We start from the raw sequence: 15,208 nt of genomic DNA, 5'->3' as shown, positions 1-15,208 counted from the left end.
GGGCTGCTGCCCCTTCCCTGTTGGGCAAGGCCCCCCTTACTGTCCTTATGCATGTGGGGGGGGGGCTGCATGGCTGAGCCGCTCCCTGGGGCGGGGGTCTGTTGCACAGTGTGTATGAAGGATCTTTCTCTGCCCCCCCTCTTTCTGACTGCCCTTTCCTCTTGGGGTCAGTGGCAGGTGTCCCTGCCCCCCCCCACAGTTCACAAGAGGAGCGGTGCTCCATTTTCAAGGGGGTGGTGGAGGAAGGGGCCCTTCAACACCTGCTTTCCCTCCCCCCTTTCTTTCCTACGATTGATTTGCACACAATCAAGCTCTGTACAATCTGGGGGGTGCCTCAGAGTTATTTTTAGATGCAGAATAATTTTAATTTAAAATAAACAGTTGTTGGCTCTCTTGTGTATTTTTGTGGGTGGATGTGTGGGGCAAGGGTAGGCAGACCCCCCCCCTCTTCCCTGGCCATTCCTGGTGCTTGCCTGGCCTGTGGGGTCTGTGGCCCAGCATAGTTCTCTAAATGCGGGGAAGGGGCGGCATCAACGTCCTGCTCCCCCAGTCATGCTCTGTGTTTCCAGGGCAGTGGAGTGCCTGCCTCTCAGCCTTCTCCCAGGGGTCGTGGGGTGGGGTGGCGCCAGGCTCCCTCCTGGGATGCCAATACTCAAATCGCAGGCTGGCCTCGAGAGTGATTTCTCATTGACAATGGTGAAAAGTTTATTTATTGGTTTTTTGCTCATCAGCCCATGAGACAGTTCTCTGGGGCAGGCACAGAGAATTTAAAAGAAAGTTTAAAAATACAGAAAGGCCAATAAAAGCCCCTAGCAAGCCCAGTGAATAAACTATTGGCAACTGCTGCATCAAAAGTTTCCCCCACCTGCAGACTTTCAGCAAATGCCCTCTCTAGCTCAGGGGTCGGCCAGGTTCACGTCGCCTGGGCCGGTTCACTCCAGCAGAGATCCCTCTGTGGGCCAGAGCCCACGATGTCCGCCGTCTGCATCTGCGCAGACACGATTTCCAGCGCCGCAGAAGCGAGTCCCCATGCCATGCTGTGCCAGTTTAGTGCAGCACGCAGGGATTCGCCGAGCAGGCAACTCATGGGTCGGTTAAACGACCCCCGTGTGCCACTTGTAGCCCATGGGCCTTAGGTTGCCGACCCCTGCTGTAGCAAGTGGGGTGGTGAGCCCTTCTTGAGCCACCCTTGACCAAACCGGGGGGGGGGCTGCAGGCTGGTGGGAGGGGTGACCAAAAGGGGGGGGGGAGACACAGCATACATGCACACACATGCACCCCTGAGGGGGGAATTTTGTCCCTCCCCATGGAAGAGGCCAGAGGGGCAGTGCTGGTGGAGTGCAGAGGGAGTGGGAGCCGTCTTCTAGCTGGTCCTATGCATGAGTAGCAGAAGCAGGTCCGGATCCTGGTTCCTTTTTATTTGACACGTACAAAGACGTTCTTGCCAACCCTGCAAGGAAAAAAAGAGGCTGAGGATTGTCCAGCAAATGCCCTTCACTGATTTTGGTGACTTGTGGGTCAGGGGCCAGGACTGGCTTCAGTGTCCTTGGATGACCCTCCCGGTGCCCACGGCCCCTTGAGCTGCCAGCCTTGCCCTCATCCTCCACATGTGCCCTCAGCAGTGGCACCAGAATGGCATCCTGGGCAGCCTTGCAAGCAAGCATGGACTGGGGCATAGAGCTGCCAGCCCCCATTTCTTCACCCAAGGCAGTGAGGGGGCTGCCCTGCTGTTGGGTAAGTCCCCCTCCCCACAAGTCAGTCAGAGGGAGATGTTTGCAGCAGCCCTGCTTCACTTGTAGGCCTGCCCCCTCTGGATGTTGAGCTGGGCAGTGGGGAGAAGGCCAATCCCCATATGCTGAAGATCGTGGGTGCCTGCAATGAAGGGCTTAGCCCCACAAATGTATTGTTGTGGGTGCTGAAGCGCCCATGGCCCCCTGGAGTTGGCTCCAGTGACTGGTGGGGTGGGGATTCTCTGCAGCAGTTTCAGCCTAGGGGGCTCCTCTTTGGCCCATGGCCCGTGGGGATGAGGAATTGAGGGGCTGTTGACTCACAGAGGAAGTTCCCTTCCATAGTAAAAAAAGGAGTAACCAGTTGAATTCCTGCCTGCCACACGGCTGTTAAGGGCACAAAGCCCTTCTCTGCCCTGACAGCAACTCTTAAGGCTAACCCTAAACCACAGAAAGAACTTGGGCTCCATGAGGGACAAGTCAAGCAGTCTTGGGTTGGTTGGCAGGACCACCTTCTGTGCTGTGGTGCCATCAGGAAGCAGAGGACATTCCCCCTTAAGACCTGAATGGGGCTGTCCTCCCCATTGGAAGGGAAGAGGGAGGGGGCTCCTGGAGCCGCGGTGGGGGCTGCTTTTGCTCCTGGGAGAGGTGGCTTGGTCGCCTTCCTGCAGGCAGGGGGAATTCCAAGAAGATCTTGCTACTAACTAAGCCCCGTGTGGGGCGAGGCATCCCTTTGTGGTTGGTCCAGGAAATGCCGCCACTGGGCTTGGCTAAGAATTTGCAAAGCTCTTCGGATCTTGGGACAGGATTTCTCAAAGGATTGCCCCCCCCCCATGCCTCCTTGACCATTTTGCATGACGCTCCCTCCCCAAGTGGTCGGAGTCGCGCGCTCTCGCGGCATCTCTGAGCTTCCGAATGCCTTTCCTACTAACGGGAGGTGGGCAGCCCACCCACGAGGCTCTTTCGAAAGGCTAGTCAGACGCGTCGTTCAGTTTATGTTCTCTCTGTCGGGCTAGTCTAGCTGCTTGCTTGCTTGCTTGCGGAGGTGGTGTACATCACCTAAGGTTAGTAAGCAGTTTTATTCCCCCCCCCCCTCCCCAGGTTAAAATAAAATTCAATTTAAGACCAGTCGTGGATGCGCGTTAGAGGTGAGGCAAGCAGGGTTCCGGCGCTGCAGTTTGGGCAAATTTAAGACTGAATTCTTCGGATGCAAGCAGCGTATTCTGAGAGCATCATGGGCTGCAGTTACTTACTTAGAGGCCGAAGACATTCTTTGGCCGATAGCAAAGAGGATTTGAGCCTTTGACACTAAGAGCCTAATTCAGCACCGAGCTCTGGCGAACTGGACTAAGTCAAGTGAGTTCCTGGACGCCTCTGGCAGGATTGCGTTTTTATGAGGATACCCTCTTTGCAGAGGGGAGGCCGATAGGGGTCGAGCTGGGGCCACACACACACACACACACACACACACACACCGCTTCTCGGGAGTGGAGGGAACTGAATGGTCCCCGAGATCTGCTTCGAAGCGTAGGGGAAAGCGGAAGTCTTCCTAGGAAGAGCTGCTTTTCCTTCTGATCCTGAAAGGGAGGGAACTGATGCTCAGCCCCGACGGGGCGGGGCCCCTCCCCCCCCCTTGAGGGTCTCGTCTGCCTTTTTTAATGGCTGGGGTGGGACCTCCCGGACGGGACCCCCTCCCCAGTCGGCCCTCGGGCCGCTTACCGGTTGGCCTTCCAGTCGTCGGCGTGCGTCGCCACCTCCTGCCGCAGCAGCCACATCGTCTCCAGGGTCTCCTCGCCCTTCTCGTCCACGAAGCACTGCCCCGCGAAGACGGTGATGGAGTCTGCAAGGGGGCAGAGAGAGGGAGGTGGGTGGGCTAGCGCCGAGGTCGCTCTGCTTCCCCTGCGAGGGTCTTCAAGGGTGGCATGGTGGGGAGATTGCCCAGCCCGAGGCCGAGAAGCCACCCCATGACCTGGAAGGGCGGCTGGGGGCCCTTCCCTTCTCCGTCCACGGAGCTGCTCGGACCCCTCTCTATCCCCGCGGGGTTCGTGCCTCCCGCCCTGCCCTCCCCCTGCCTACCGGAGAAGGACCAGCTGACGGTGAAGCCGAAGGTGGGCTGGGCGCGCTGGTTGGTGTGGTGCTGCCTGCCGTGCAGAGGCGACTCCCGGATGGTGGCGTCGGTGGCAGCGGAGACGGCGGTCAGGTAGGAGCCCGAGAACTGGCCGTCCTCGTTGGTGGTCGCGATGACCATCTTGGAGCCCAGATCGTTCACCCACGTGCCCGCCAGGTTGCACTGCGGGGCCAGAGCGGAGAGGAGAAGGGCAGAGCCGGAACGCACCCCAAAGGGTCATCAAGTCCAGCCCCAAAGGCAACTAACTCCCCAGCATATCAGAGAGGGACCCCTCGGCCGCACACAAACGGGCGCGGAGACCCCAATGGGCACCTTGCGCCCCCTGAATATAGCGCCTGCTCCAGCTCCCCGCCCCTCAAAGCCAGTAGTTTTTATTGCCTCCCTTCCCGCAACATTTTTCAATCCCATACGAAGCCACCCCCTGCAAGGCGCCTGTCGCAGCTGCAGGTCAGAAATTAAGACCCTGCGAAAGAAGGAGCCTTAAACCAGAAGGAAGGGCAGCCTACCCTGCCCCACAAGCGCGCAGGGAGGCGCCTCGCCCTCTCCGTTCCCTTCGCGCTCTGACTGTGGCTTCGTTTTCCGCCCCTCCGGTGAGGTGCTGCTGCCGGTCTCTCGCAGAGCGGAGAGCGAGGCGGAGACCACGCAAAGCCCCTCTGCCTAGATGCGGAGGTCTCTCCGACTGCAGCCGGAGCCACTTGCCTGCCCGCCCCATCCTCCTTGCCTCGCCTCTGCCTGGCCCTACCTTGGCCGGAGTCTCGCTTTCCTTCTGGACGTCCAGCGCCAGCGAATAGGCTGGCGAGAGGGAGAGAAGGGCGCCCAGGAGCGCCAATTCTGCCATGCTGCCGAGAGAGACCGTGTGCCGCGCCATCCTCGATGCCGGGAAGGGAATGTCCCCGTCGAGCCGGCGGCCGTCCTCTTATAGCGCCCGAGCGGGCGGGCGGGCAATTGCGCAAGCCGGGTGGGCGCGGCGCGGAGATCGGTGCCAAGAGGGGCGGAGGGGCTGGCAGAGGCATCTCGGGCCCACCCCGGCCAGGCAAGATGTTCGACCACCTGCCAAGGCTCCCTTATCTATTTATTTGCTTATTTTTTTAAAAAAATTGTATGCTGCTGTACCATGGAAATATATCGCAACAGTTTACAACGATATAAAACCATACAGTAAAATCATAAAAAGTTGAAAACAAGTGAAAATCAAAAGAATTAGAAACAATATTCAGTTGACCAGTGTGGGGGTTGTGTTCTTAATTGTCTGCCTGCCTAGGCCTGGCGGAATAGAAGAGGTTTCAGCAGGCATTTAAAATTTGGCACAGAAGGTGCCTGCTGAGTCTCCAGTGGCAGAGAGTTCCATAGGACTGGGTCATGACACTAAAGGCTCAGTTTTATACTGCCATCAGCTGAGTCTTCAGAACTTGTGGAATGACCAGTGATGCTATGGCAGATGGTCTCAGAGGCTCAGCTGGAACAGAAGGGCTTGGGGACCCTGGACCTATGTTGTTCAGGAATTGTGTTTTTAATATTTTGTTGGGAGCCGCTCAGAGTGGCTGAAGCAACCCAATCAGATGGGTGGCATATAAATCATAAAATGATTAATAATAATTAACCTGCAGGTGCTTGCAATTCATTACTTAATTAACCTGCATCTTACAAGAGGTCTGTTTTGCACAAGGTCAGAATTGGGCCTACAGTGTGGTGGCCCCAACCCTTGGAGCAGCCTCCCATTCAGCAACCATGGTCTTCTCCTCTTGTTGTTGTTTTCTGCTGCCCCTGAAATGCCCTCCCTACAAATTCCCAGGTGGGGATAATCAGCATCCCTTCCTCCCATTCACCCTCCCCACCAGCAGCTTCCCTGCTTCTGCCCCTGATAAGCCTAATAAACTTTGCGCTCATGTTTGCTTTCTATCTTTCTTTATAGATGCCCAATTGACTTACTGCCTTCTAAAGGAAAGTGAAGAGTCTGGTCACCTGCTGCCTTGCCCAGGCACATGTGTGCCCCCTGTGGGAATGTTCCCCGCCCATCTGGCTGGGTTTCTCCAGCCACTCTGGGCAGCTCCCAACAGAATATTAAAAACATTATCAAACATCAAACATTAAAAACTTCCCTAAACAGGGCTGCCTTCAGGTGTCTTCTAAAAGTCGGATATTTCCTTGACATCTGACAGGAGGGCTTTCCATAGGGTAGATGCCACCAATGAGAAGGCCCTCTACCTGGTTCCCTGTAACCTCACTTCTCGCAGTGAGGGAGCCGCCAGAAGGCCCTCAGAGCTGGACCTCAGTGTCCGAGCTGAACAATGGGGGTGGAGACGCTCCTTCAGGTATACTGGGCTGAGGTCATTTAGAGCTTTCAAGGTCAGCACCAACACTTTGAATTGTGCTTGGAAACATCCTGGGAGCCAATGTAGGTCTTTCAGGACTGGTGTTATATGGTTTCGGCGGCCACCCCCAATCACCAGTCTAGCTGCCGCATTCTGGATTAATTGCCTTCAAAGGTAGCCCCATGTAGAGCGCATTGCAGCAGCCCAAACGGGAGATAACCAGAGCATGCACCACTCTGGCGAGACAGTCTGTGGGCAGGGGGGGGGGTCTCAGCCTGCATACCAGATGGAGCTGGGGAAGGGCCAGGATTTTGATGAGAAGGATCACTGTGACCTCCTGCCGTCAGCTTGACCTGGCTCCAGCATTTGCACTTCTTGCATATTTTGTTGTGTAACGTTTATTTTTCCACAATTTGTTTTATAACAGTTATTTTTCAGCAACAAACCTTAATCCAAGTTCTGCACAAGCTGTGTGCCTGCCCTTGCCTTGAGCACGTGCCCAGGTGCCTGCCAACTTTCACTTTCGACAGGGAGGAGAGGAGAGACTGGGAGCAAACATAACAGCCCTGAAGGTGGATCAGGCCCAAAGGAGGTCTCAAGACCCAGCATCCTGTCCTCACCGGGGCCAAACACTATGGGACCTGAGTCCAAGAGGAGCAGTCTCCCCTCCTGCGCTTTCTGGAAACTGGTATTCAGTTCAGAATCTGAACCTCAGTTTAATCCTGTGCACAGCCCTGTTAGTTCCCCATCAAACTTTGCAGTGCAGTTTGGAATGGGTCAGTACACCGTCTTGATTCCAAATGGCATCCAGTTATAGATCCAAACCTCCTTCTCAGTATCAAGGACCACAATACACAATTGGGAAACAAGGCTTTCAGAAGCATCCAAATCAGAGCAGTTTGGAACTTTTTGGTCCACCATCTTGATTCCAAAGGGCACCCAGCTCCTCCATCTTCTAAATGCCAAGTATTGTGGCAACTGTATCTCAAGAAGCCCTTGATTGTGCAGAGAACAGGGCAGCAAGCCATTTCCCCAAATATAGAGTAGATCAGGAACTCCCTCCAATCCATCTTTGTTTTGCAGAATAATTTGACAGTTACTAAACACCAGTAGCAATCCAGTTTGGAAGTGCAGAGCTCTAGCCTATGAAACTCAGCTGGCTGCCTGGCAGGCGGGGGGGGGGGAGTCTTCAGCTGCTGCAGAGTTCGGAGAATGAGTTTCATCAGGGCCCCCATTGTTACCCATGGAAACCTGGAAGTTTGAGCCCCTGCCCTGAGTTTTTTAAATGTATTTTTAAAAAGATTTTCTTGATTTACAGAAGTATGTGCAATGTCTCTCTCTCTCGTATTTTTTCCCATGTAACATTTTTACAAATCAGTTTCATTTGTTGTGACACTGGGAAGAAAATGGGGAAAGAGGTGGACAGGGGAAAAGGTGGGTGGGGGTGGGGTTCAATTGCCAGGTAGGTGAGGCTAGGAGAGGGCCTTTGGTCTTCTTGTGAGATGGCAGGGTGCCTCACTCATTTGCTGCCCCCCCTCACCCCCCAGTTGAAGACTACTTGAATGGAGATGGTTATCAGGATTGGTGCAAACCTGGGCTTCAAACCCTCCTAACCACAGAGGGCAAGGGGTGGTGCCATCCTTGACACTTCCTGTTTGGATTGACCAGGCTGATTTCACTGAGATCTATGGCAAAAACGGTGGCAGCAAGAAACCTGGTTTGCAGGATTTTGTTGGTGGGAGATGATGTCACCCATCATGGAGGCTGGTTGGTTTGGCTACAGCACACCTGTGACACACAAACACACAGAGCCTTTTCCCCTGTAGCCAAGGGGAAGGGCAGCTTTTCCTATAGCCAGAGGCAGAAATGGGGAAGAAATCGATCCTGTTCATTGCTGGGGGTGAGGGGTGGGGGTGGTGATGACCCTCTGTGGGCAATTTGTGCTGCCTTCCTTCCGACCTCCCCTTTCCTGCATTCCGGAGGAGCTCCTGGCAGAGCTTGGATCTCTCTTAAGCTCACGCAAATCAGGTTCTTGCAGGTCAGGTTGGGGTGGAAGGAAAGGGCTGCATGGAACAAAGAGGATGGTTCACTTCCATTGACATTTTGTGGTTTTGCTCTTTACAGACGGGTGACTGACAGGCTGCTGTTTATACTGGGCACAGACAGCTTACTCACCTTGTTCTGTGCCCCGCACTCGCATTGCTCCACACCCTGCTGCTCGGAAACAAGAACCGCTTGCTCCATCCTGGGTTTCTCCCTTCCATTCTTGCGCAAGAATCCCCTGTGTTGCTGCCAGCTGCCTTCCAAGCAGCCACTGATCTGAGGAGCCCAAGACTGCCAACACTTCCTGGCAGTGGCTCTGCAGGTTTTCAGGCTGAGATTCCTTGCAGCCTGACCTGAACCTGAGACCTTCTGCATAGCAGGCAGAGATGCTCTGTCACCAAACTAAAGCCCTTCCTCGTTTTGGCTGACAGAAGGTTACATTCCCCAGTGCATCCCCCATCCTGCCCAGTACATGATGCCAAGAGAACAAGAGAGAGGAGGAGAGGTGCCTGGGTCACATCCCAGTGAGGTCTTTCAAACACAGGATAAACACATCTGCTGCAGCAGCATCCAGCCTGGCTGGACGTGGGCCAGAACCTGCTTCAGGTCTGTTGTAATTTGAATTGCTTCAGTGAGGAAAACATCCCCTGTGGTTTGGCACATTGTGACTTGTGGGCGGGGGGGGGGGGCATGTTTGTCCACCAGCTCCTTCTCAGAATTACATGGATTAACATGATCTCTGCCTGAATAAATATTACAACCTTTCTTCCCAAATAAAGGAACAAGCACAGATTGGAAATCCCCCCTCCCTGTGCTCTGGCAAGATTTCTGCAGCTGGCGCTGGAGCAAGGGGCAGTGTGGGGGTTGCCCTGGCCTGGCCTTGGCTGACCTACCATGGGCTGCATCTGCAAGAGGAGGGGGGGACTGAGCCTTGCAGCTTCTGGGAAGGGGAAGAGCACAGGCATGCAATCATTGCTGCAGCCTTCCTCTTCCTGGCAGGGGGGCAGGAGGAAGAGACAGTAGCAGCCCTGGGGCACCTAGCCCCTCCTCTCTGGGACCTTCACCTCTTTTAAAGAGGACTAGACAAATTAATGGAGGATATTTAAACTTGCAATGGCTCTCAGGCACAATGGCAAGCTAGCATGCCTCTGAATACCTGGCTGCACAGGTGGTGTGTCGGCTGGAAGGGTTTGGCTTCTTGGATTATGGTCTCTGCTTCCTTGAGGAAGGACTTCTGGCGAGAGATGGGCTGCACCTCACAGCGGCTGGCAAGGATGCCTTTGCTACAAGCCTTGTGAACCTGATCAGGAGAGCTGTAAACTAGTTCCTGAGGGGCAGGGAGGCAACATTACAAATGACAAAAGAGCACCTGGTAGTGGGGATAATGGCTTCATTGGTGCACAGGAAACTGAGGTGCTGCTCCAGAAACCTGCTAAAGGAAACTACTGTGGGATGTAAAATGCAGGAGCAGTCAAACAAAACATTGCTAGAGTGGACATAGAAAGAGAACTCTAGGCCATCCAGTCGGAACTCGCTGTTTCCCCTGGGCTGGCATGGACTTCCTCTGTGTAACTGGAGATGGGTGTGATCTCACCTAGGCAGGTTAACACAAAACCACAGGGGCGAGACTCCATCTCTCTCTCTTTTGGACCACGCTCTCAAGGAAGGAGCACCACTGAGATACTCTCTTGGCTTCCAGCCAAGAGATCACAAAGGAACTGTTTTCCCTTATGGAACAGTCTCCTGAGTAAATGTTACTTTTACTAAGTTTATGTCTGCCGTCTGGGATCCAATTGTGAACAGATGATTTTTCATGAGCAAACTTTTATGCTTTTATAGAAGACTGTGTAGTGTCTTATTTTGAGAGGGATTAATGGGGAAAATACCAGGACATTTATTACAGAGGTTTTAACAAAGAGCAAGCTTTCTGCTGTGTGTGTGTTTAAAAAGGGGAATGAGAACTCTGCTAATTTCTGGGACTTGTAAACACAAGTTGGAATAGGATATCTTAAACAATATATCCTCTCCTGCACCCCAAAACATTCCCACAACTACAAGAAGAAAGCAGCTGGAGGGAGCAACTCATGGTTTCAGTTGTCTCTACACAAATGCACAGAGTATGGGAAACAAGCAAGATGAATTGGAGCTTTCAGTACAGGATGGCAAATATGACCTGGTAGGCATTACTGAAACCGGGTGGGGTAAGACTCATGACTGGAATGTAGGAATTGAGGGGTATAACCTGTTCAAAAGGAATAGACCAAACAGGAAGGGAGGAGGGTAACCTTTATATGTAAAGAATGTGTACACTTGTGAAGAAACCCATGACCTGGAGCATGAAAAGCAGATTAAGAGTATATGGATAAAAATTGTAGGAGAAACAAACAAACAAACAAACAAACAAAAAATCATTCCAGTAGCACCTTAGAGACCAACTAAGTTTGTTATTGGTATGAGCTTTCATGTGCCATGCACACTTCTTCAGATACCATCTAAACCAATGAGCCTCTTGGGCTTGCTGATCAGAAGGTCGGAGGTTCGAATCCCTGTGATGGGGTGAGCTCCCGTTGCTCTGTCCCAGCTCCTGCCTACCTAGCAGTTGAAAAGCATGCCGGTGCAAGTAGATAAATGGCAGGAAGGTAAACAGCATTTCTGTGTGCTCTGGTTTCCGTCACGGTGTCCCACAGCGCCAGAAGCGGTTTAGTCCTGCTGGCCACATGACCTGGAAAGCTGTCTGTGGACAAACGCTGCCTCCCTCGGCCTGAAAGCAAGATGAGCACTGCAACCCTATGGTTGCCTTTGGCTGAACTTAACCATCCAGGGGTCCTTTACCTTTTTACCTTACATATGAGATGTAATTGCTTTGTGTTTTCCTCTTGGAGATGGTCTATCGTTCCTGCATTTGGTTCTTCTTTTCTAGAGTGGAGATGGTGCCATTGAGAGTTTTTGCTCTGGGGTTCAGGTCATTGATCTTTTCCTCCAGGGGAGTCAGCATGTTCTTCCAGATTTCCGTAAGTCTCAGCTCCTTTTCCCTCAGGTTCCATCTTGTTACTGGGGCATTTTCGTTGTGAGGGGGTGCTGTGGTCTCCTTGTCTTTTCCCTTCCTCTTGGTTGTTAACATTTTGACCATCTTGGTGACCTTGGTCTAGGTTGTGTGTGTGTGGTGTCATTCTGAGGTTGTAGGTGTTGTGACTGGGTGGTTTTTTGGGGGGCGGGGCGTGTATTCTTGGTTGGTATGGAGATATCCAGGCTGTGTTGTTTGGTGGCTCCTTCAGAGCAAAGCCAAGCACGCATTATTGCAGGAACCCCTTTCATTATTTTTGTTGGTGGATTGGGTAAGTTGGGTGGTCCATTTTTAAAAGTCAAAAATGAAAAATTCACCCACCCCTGTCAATAACCCCAGTTACTGATCCCTTTTAACGACCCTCTTCCCCAAAGAAAATAAACATATTTACACATCCCCCTGGCTGCAAGGCTTTCCTGGGCTTCTCGTTTGAAAGTATCAGGATTCAATCCACCATCCCAGGATTTCTGCCAGGGGTATGTGCTGCCCTTGATCACCTTCTGCTTCCTATTGTTATAGCTGTCAACTTTTCCCTTTTCTTGCGAGGAATCCTATTCGGAATAAGGGAATTTCCCTTAAAAAAGGGGGAAAGTTGACAGCCTATGCCTATTGTGTGGCTAAATTCCCACCTTGTGGAGGGGCAAGGGGTATGTGACCTCATGCTTAAGGGATTATGGAAGCAGGGGAGACTTGGATTCCCCTCTTCCAGAGGAATCATTAGTCGCTGGAACCAAGGAAATCGGTCAAACCATTGAATATTGGCGATTATTTGAAGTTTCTACAGTTTTATGTACAGTATTGGATAGTCAGAGGAAACAATAGGATGCATGGTATCTGCTTATTGTTACACTTTTATACTGTAGACTGCTTTTCTGAGCCTCTTTGCTGTTGTGTATGGTGCCTGTGTCAACGGTCATTGTTCTGGCCTTAATTCGAGACTTGGGATTTTTGGGGAGTCATTTAACTGCCCCCCTATTCCTGAGTTTAACAACATTTAAAAGACAGGAAAAAGTGAAACACCGGCAATTAGGTTTTTAATCAGGGGGGTTCCCTGTTTAGTCTTGCAAGAGAGCTAGCAGTTTTGTTGCTACGCCACCAGAGGGCCCTCGAGCAACTAGATTTTTACAGTTACAGGTAGGTAGCCGTGTTGGTCTGCCATAGTCAAAACAAAATAAAAAATAAAAAAAATTCCTTCCAGTAGCACCTTAGAGGCCAACTAAGTTTGTTCTTGGTATGAGCTTTCGTATGCACGCACACGAAAGCTCATACCAAGAACAAACTTAGTTGGTCTCTAGGGTGCTACTGGAAGGATTATTTTATTTTTTATTTTGTTTAGATTTTTACAGACCTGGCCCACCAGTGTGTGGCTCCCTTTCACTGGCAGATGGATTTAGTTGTGGGGCGGGGGCGCCTTCCCTGTTCCCCCTGGCTCAGTGGGTGGTTCGCGGTGGGTAGGCAGGGAAGAAAAGAAAAGGGAAAGGAGAATAGGAGAGAGGGGTAGAGCGAGGCTTTTAAACCCCATCCGGCTGACCTGCAGTTCTCACTCTCTGGTGTGAGCTTGGGGGTGGGGGGGAGCTGCTGAGAGTAAACAGTAAGAGGAAGAAGGGGGGGTAGAGAGTAAAAGGGAGCTCAAATGAAGGAAGTTGGATGGTGCAGCCCCAAGCCTTGGCTGCAGTCGTTGTTAACCTTTTCTTGCCTGGTGTGTGGCTCATGGCAAAAAGGAAATTTAAAAGGTAAGAAAAAAGGCAACATAAAAAATATGATAAGGACAAAATATTGGGGTACGGTGCGGGTTCCGAATTGGTCAGCCTCAAGCAACAGACCACAGCCAGACAAATTGAAGCAAAACAGCAGATAGGAAGCCTGTTCATTTATTGTTGCAACAAGGTTCCAACCTCCACAAAAAAACGAAGAAGTCCAGAAGAAAAGGTGCGTGGGTTGTTCTTAAAAGTTCCCACAATACATTTCACCAGTGCTTTTTTTCAGTGAGTACTCAAGGGTATGAAGCACTGGCACCTCCTTTTTTGGTTAAAAAGTGTGGCACTTCATGGTGAGTACTGGCACCTATTTTTCGGGGGGGGAGCACTGCATTTCACACAGCAGCATCAAACATCAGCAGTATGTCACAGAAATGTGGGAATGTTCAGGGTGGCAGGAGAGGATATATTGTTTATTAATATCCTCCCTAACTTGCGCTAGCAAGTTCCTTTACTTAGCAGTGTCATTCCTCTTTACACAGCAGAAAACTTGTTGCAAACTCGCGTGAGTTTCTTAAGACAATACACAATTCTGTCTGGCTTGTCCAGATTGAAATGTGTTCTAATATTTTCCTGGTAAGACCCCTTGAATTCCTCCTGAAATAATAAAGATAATTTTTTAAAAAATGTGAACTGCCCTGAGACCTTCGGGTATAGGGCAGTATAGAAATAAAATTGGAGGAGGAGGAGGAGAAAGTTTACTCATGATCAGGCAGAGTACAGTGTGATCCCCGAAGGCAGGCTTATGGCTTAAAGTTACAAGCATATACAAGCAGGTTTACCCCATATGTGGGTTGACCTAGTGACTGCAGTCAGGGGCGTAGGAAGGGGGGTGCGGTGGGGTGTCATCCCAGAGGGAGCCCGAGCAGCTAGCTCCACCACTGACTTCAGTTAGCAGTTCAGGAAGTTTACAGGACGAAAGGAAGATGGGAAAGAGAGAGAGTGGCAGCATGCCTTGTCATTTTACCAGGTCTGGAAAGGTCACACCCACCCACTAGTCGCATGCAAGGAAGGATGCTCCAGGCCAGGAGGAACAGGAAGTTTCAACTGGCTGGACCAAACATCCCCTTGCTTGCATGTCCACTCTAGCAAAACAAGGAATGTTGTACTTGACTGCTACCCGTGGCTCACATCCCTCAAGAAAGGCTGTGGTGTCAGGCAGAAATCTGTGATCCAGATGTGCCCCTAGCAGAAGCCGGCATTTACACCTCCTTTTTGAGGGATGTGAAACACAGGAGCAGTCAAGTACAACATCCCTAGCTGGGATAGACTTCCTCTGCATGTGACTGGAGGTGGGTGTGGCCTCACCTGTGCAGGTTAAACAAAAGCAAGGAGGCCAGACACCATCTCTCTCTCTCTCTTTTTTGACTTTGCTCTCAAGCAAGCAACATCTTCTTAGCCAAAGATGCTCTCTTGGCTTCCATATGGAATAGTCTCCAAGTATGTAACTTCACTGAGCTTAAGTCTGCCTTCTGGGATCCTTTTGTGAACAGATGTGTAAGTAAACTCTTTTTATACCTTTATAGAAGATTGTGTCGTGTCTTATCTTTTAGGAGGGAATAAAGGGGAAAATACCAGGACAATATTATTATAGAGGTTTTAGCGAACCTTAGCAAAGCATCCGCTGTGTGTTTAAAAGGGGAATGTAAACTCTGCTGATATTATTGAACTTGTAAACTTGGAATAGGATATCTTAAACAATACATCCTCTCCTGCATCCCTGAACATTCCCACACTTTTGTCATTTAAACTTGGTTGGCGCAGCTTCTTTGCTCTTCCTGGGTCTCCTTCCTCCTTTCCTGTGGTGACTTTGATTACACCTAGACTGGCAGATGGGAGGGGGATCTGGAGTATGTGATGATACATCTTGAGGAGTATTACGTCCTAGTTCCTTTCATGCCATGAGTCAAGTCCCCCCTATCCCTGGATCACAATTTTATTATCCTTTGGCACTAAATGAAACCATTAATTTTGCTATTTTTGGTGAATTTCTTTGTTTCAGAAAATGGGATTTTCTCCTTTACTCTAGAGCACTGCACTGCAAGGGCTTGACAACAGCATTGCATAGCTGTCAACCTTCCTTTTTCTTGCACTGGGAAACAGCCATAGCTGTCAACTTTCCCTTTTTTGCGGGAAATTCTCTTATTCCAGCACCGTTTCCCAATGCAAGAAAAAGG

At 51.2% G+C, this 15,208-nt stretch overlaps 1 protein-coding gene across 1 annotated transcript; it reads right to left on the bottom strand.

Annotated features, from left to right (window-relative positions):
• Window positions 1-1,397: 1,397 nt before the first annotated feature.
• Window positions 1,398-4,751, bottom strand: LOC117055196 (avidin-like). Its single transcript, XM_033164595.1, has 4 exons — window positions 4,598-4,751; window positions 3,804-4,017; window positions 3,447-3,567; window positions 1,398-1,450 (listed from the first exon to the last, which is right to left on the bottom strand). The coding sequence occupies exons 1-4, from the start codon at window positions 4,721-4,723 to the stop codon at window positions 1,417-1,419; spliced, it is 495 nt and encodes a 164-aa protein (XP_033020486.1). The 5' UTR covers window positions 4,724-4,751; the 3' UTR covers window positions 1,398-1,416.
• Window positions 4,752-15,208: the final 10,457 nt, after the last annotated feature.

This window comes from Lacerta agilis, chromosome 11 (assembly GCF_009819535.1).
Source record: "Lacerta agilis isolate rLacAgi1 chromosome 11, rLacAgi1.pri, whole genome shotgun sequence".
Lineage (NCBI taxonomy): Eukaryota > Metazoa > Chordata > Lepidosauria > Squamata > Lacertidae > Lacerta > Lacerta agilis.
This window is presented reverse-complemented; position numbering and strand designations above follow the sequence as displayed.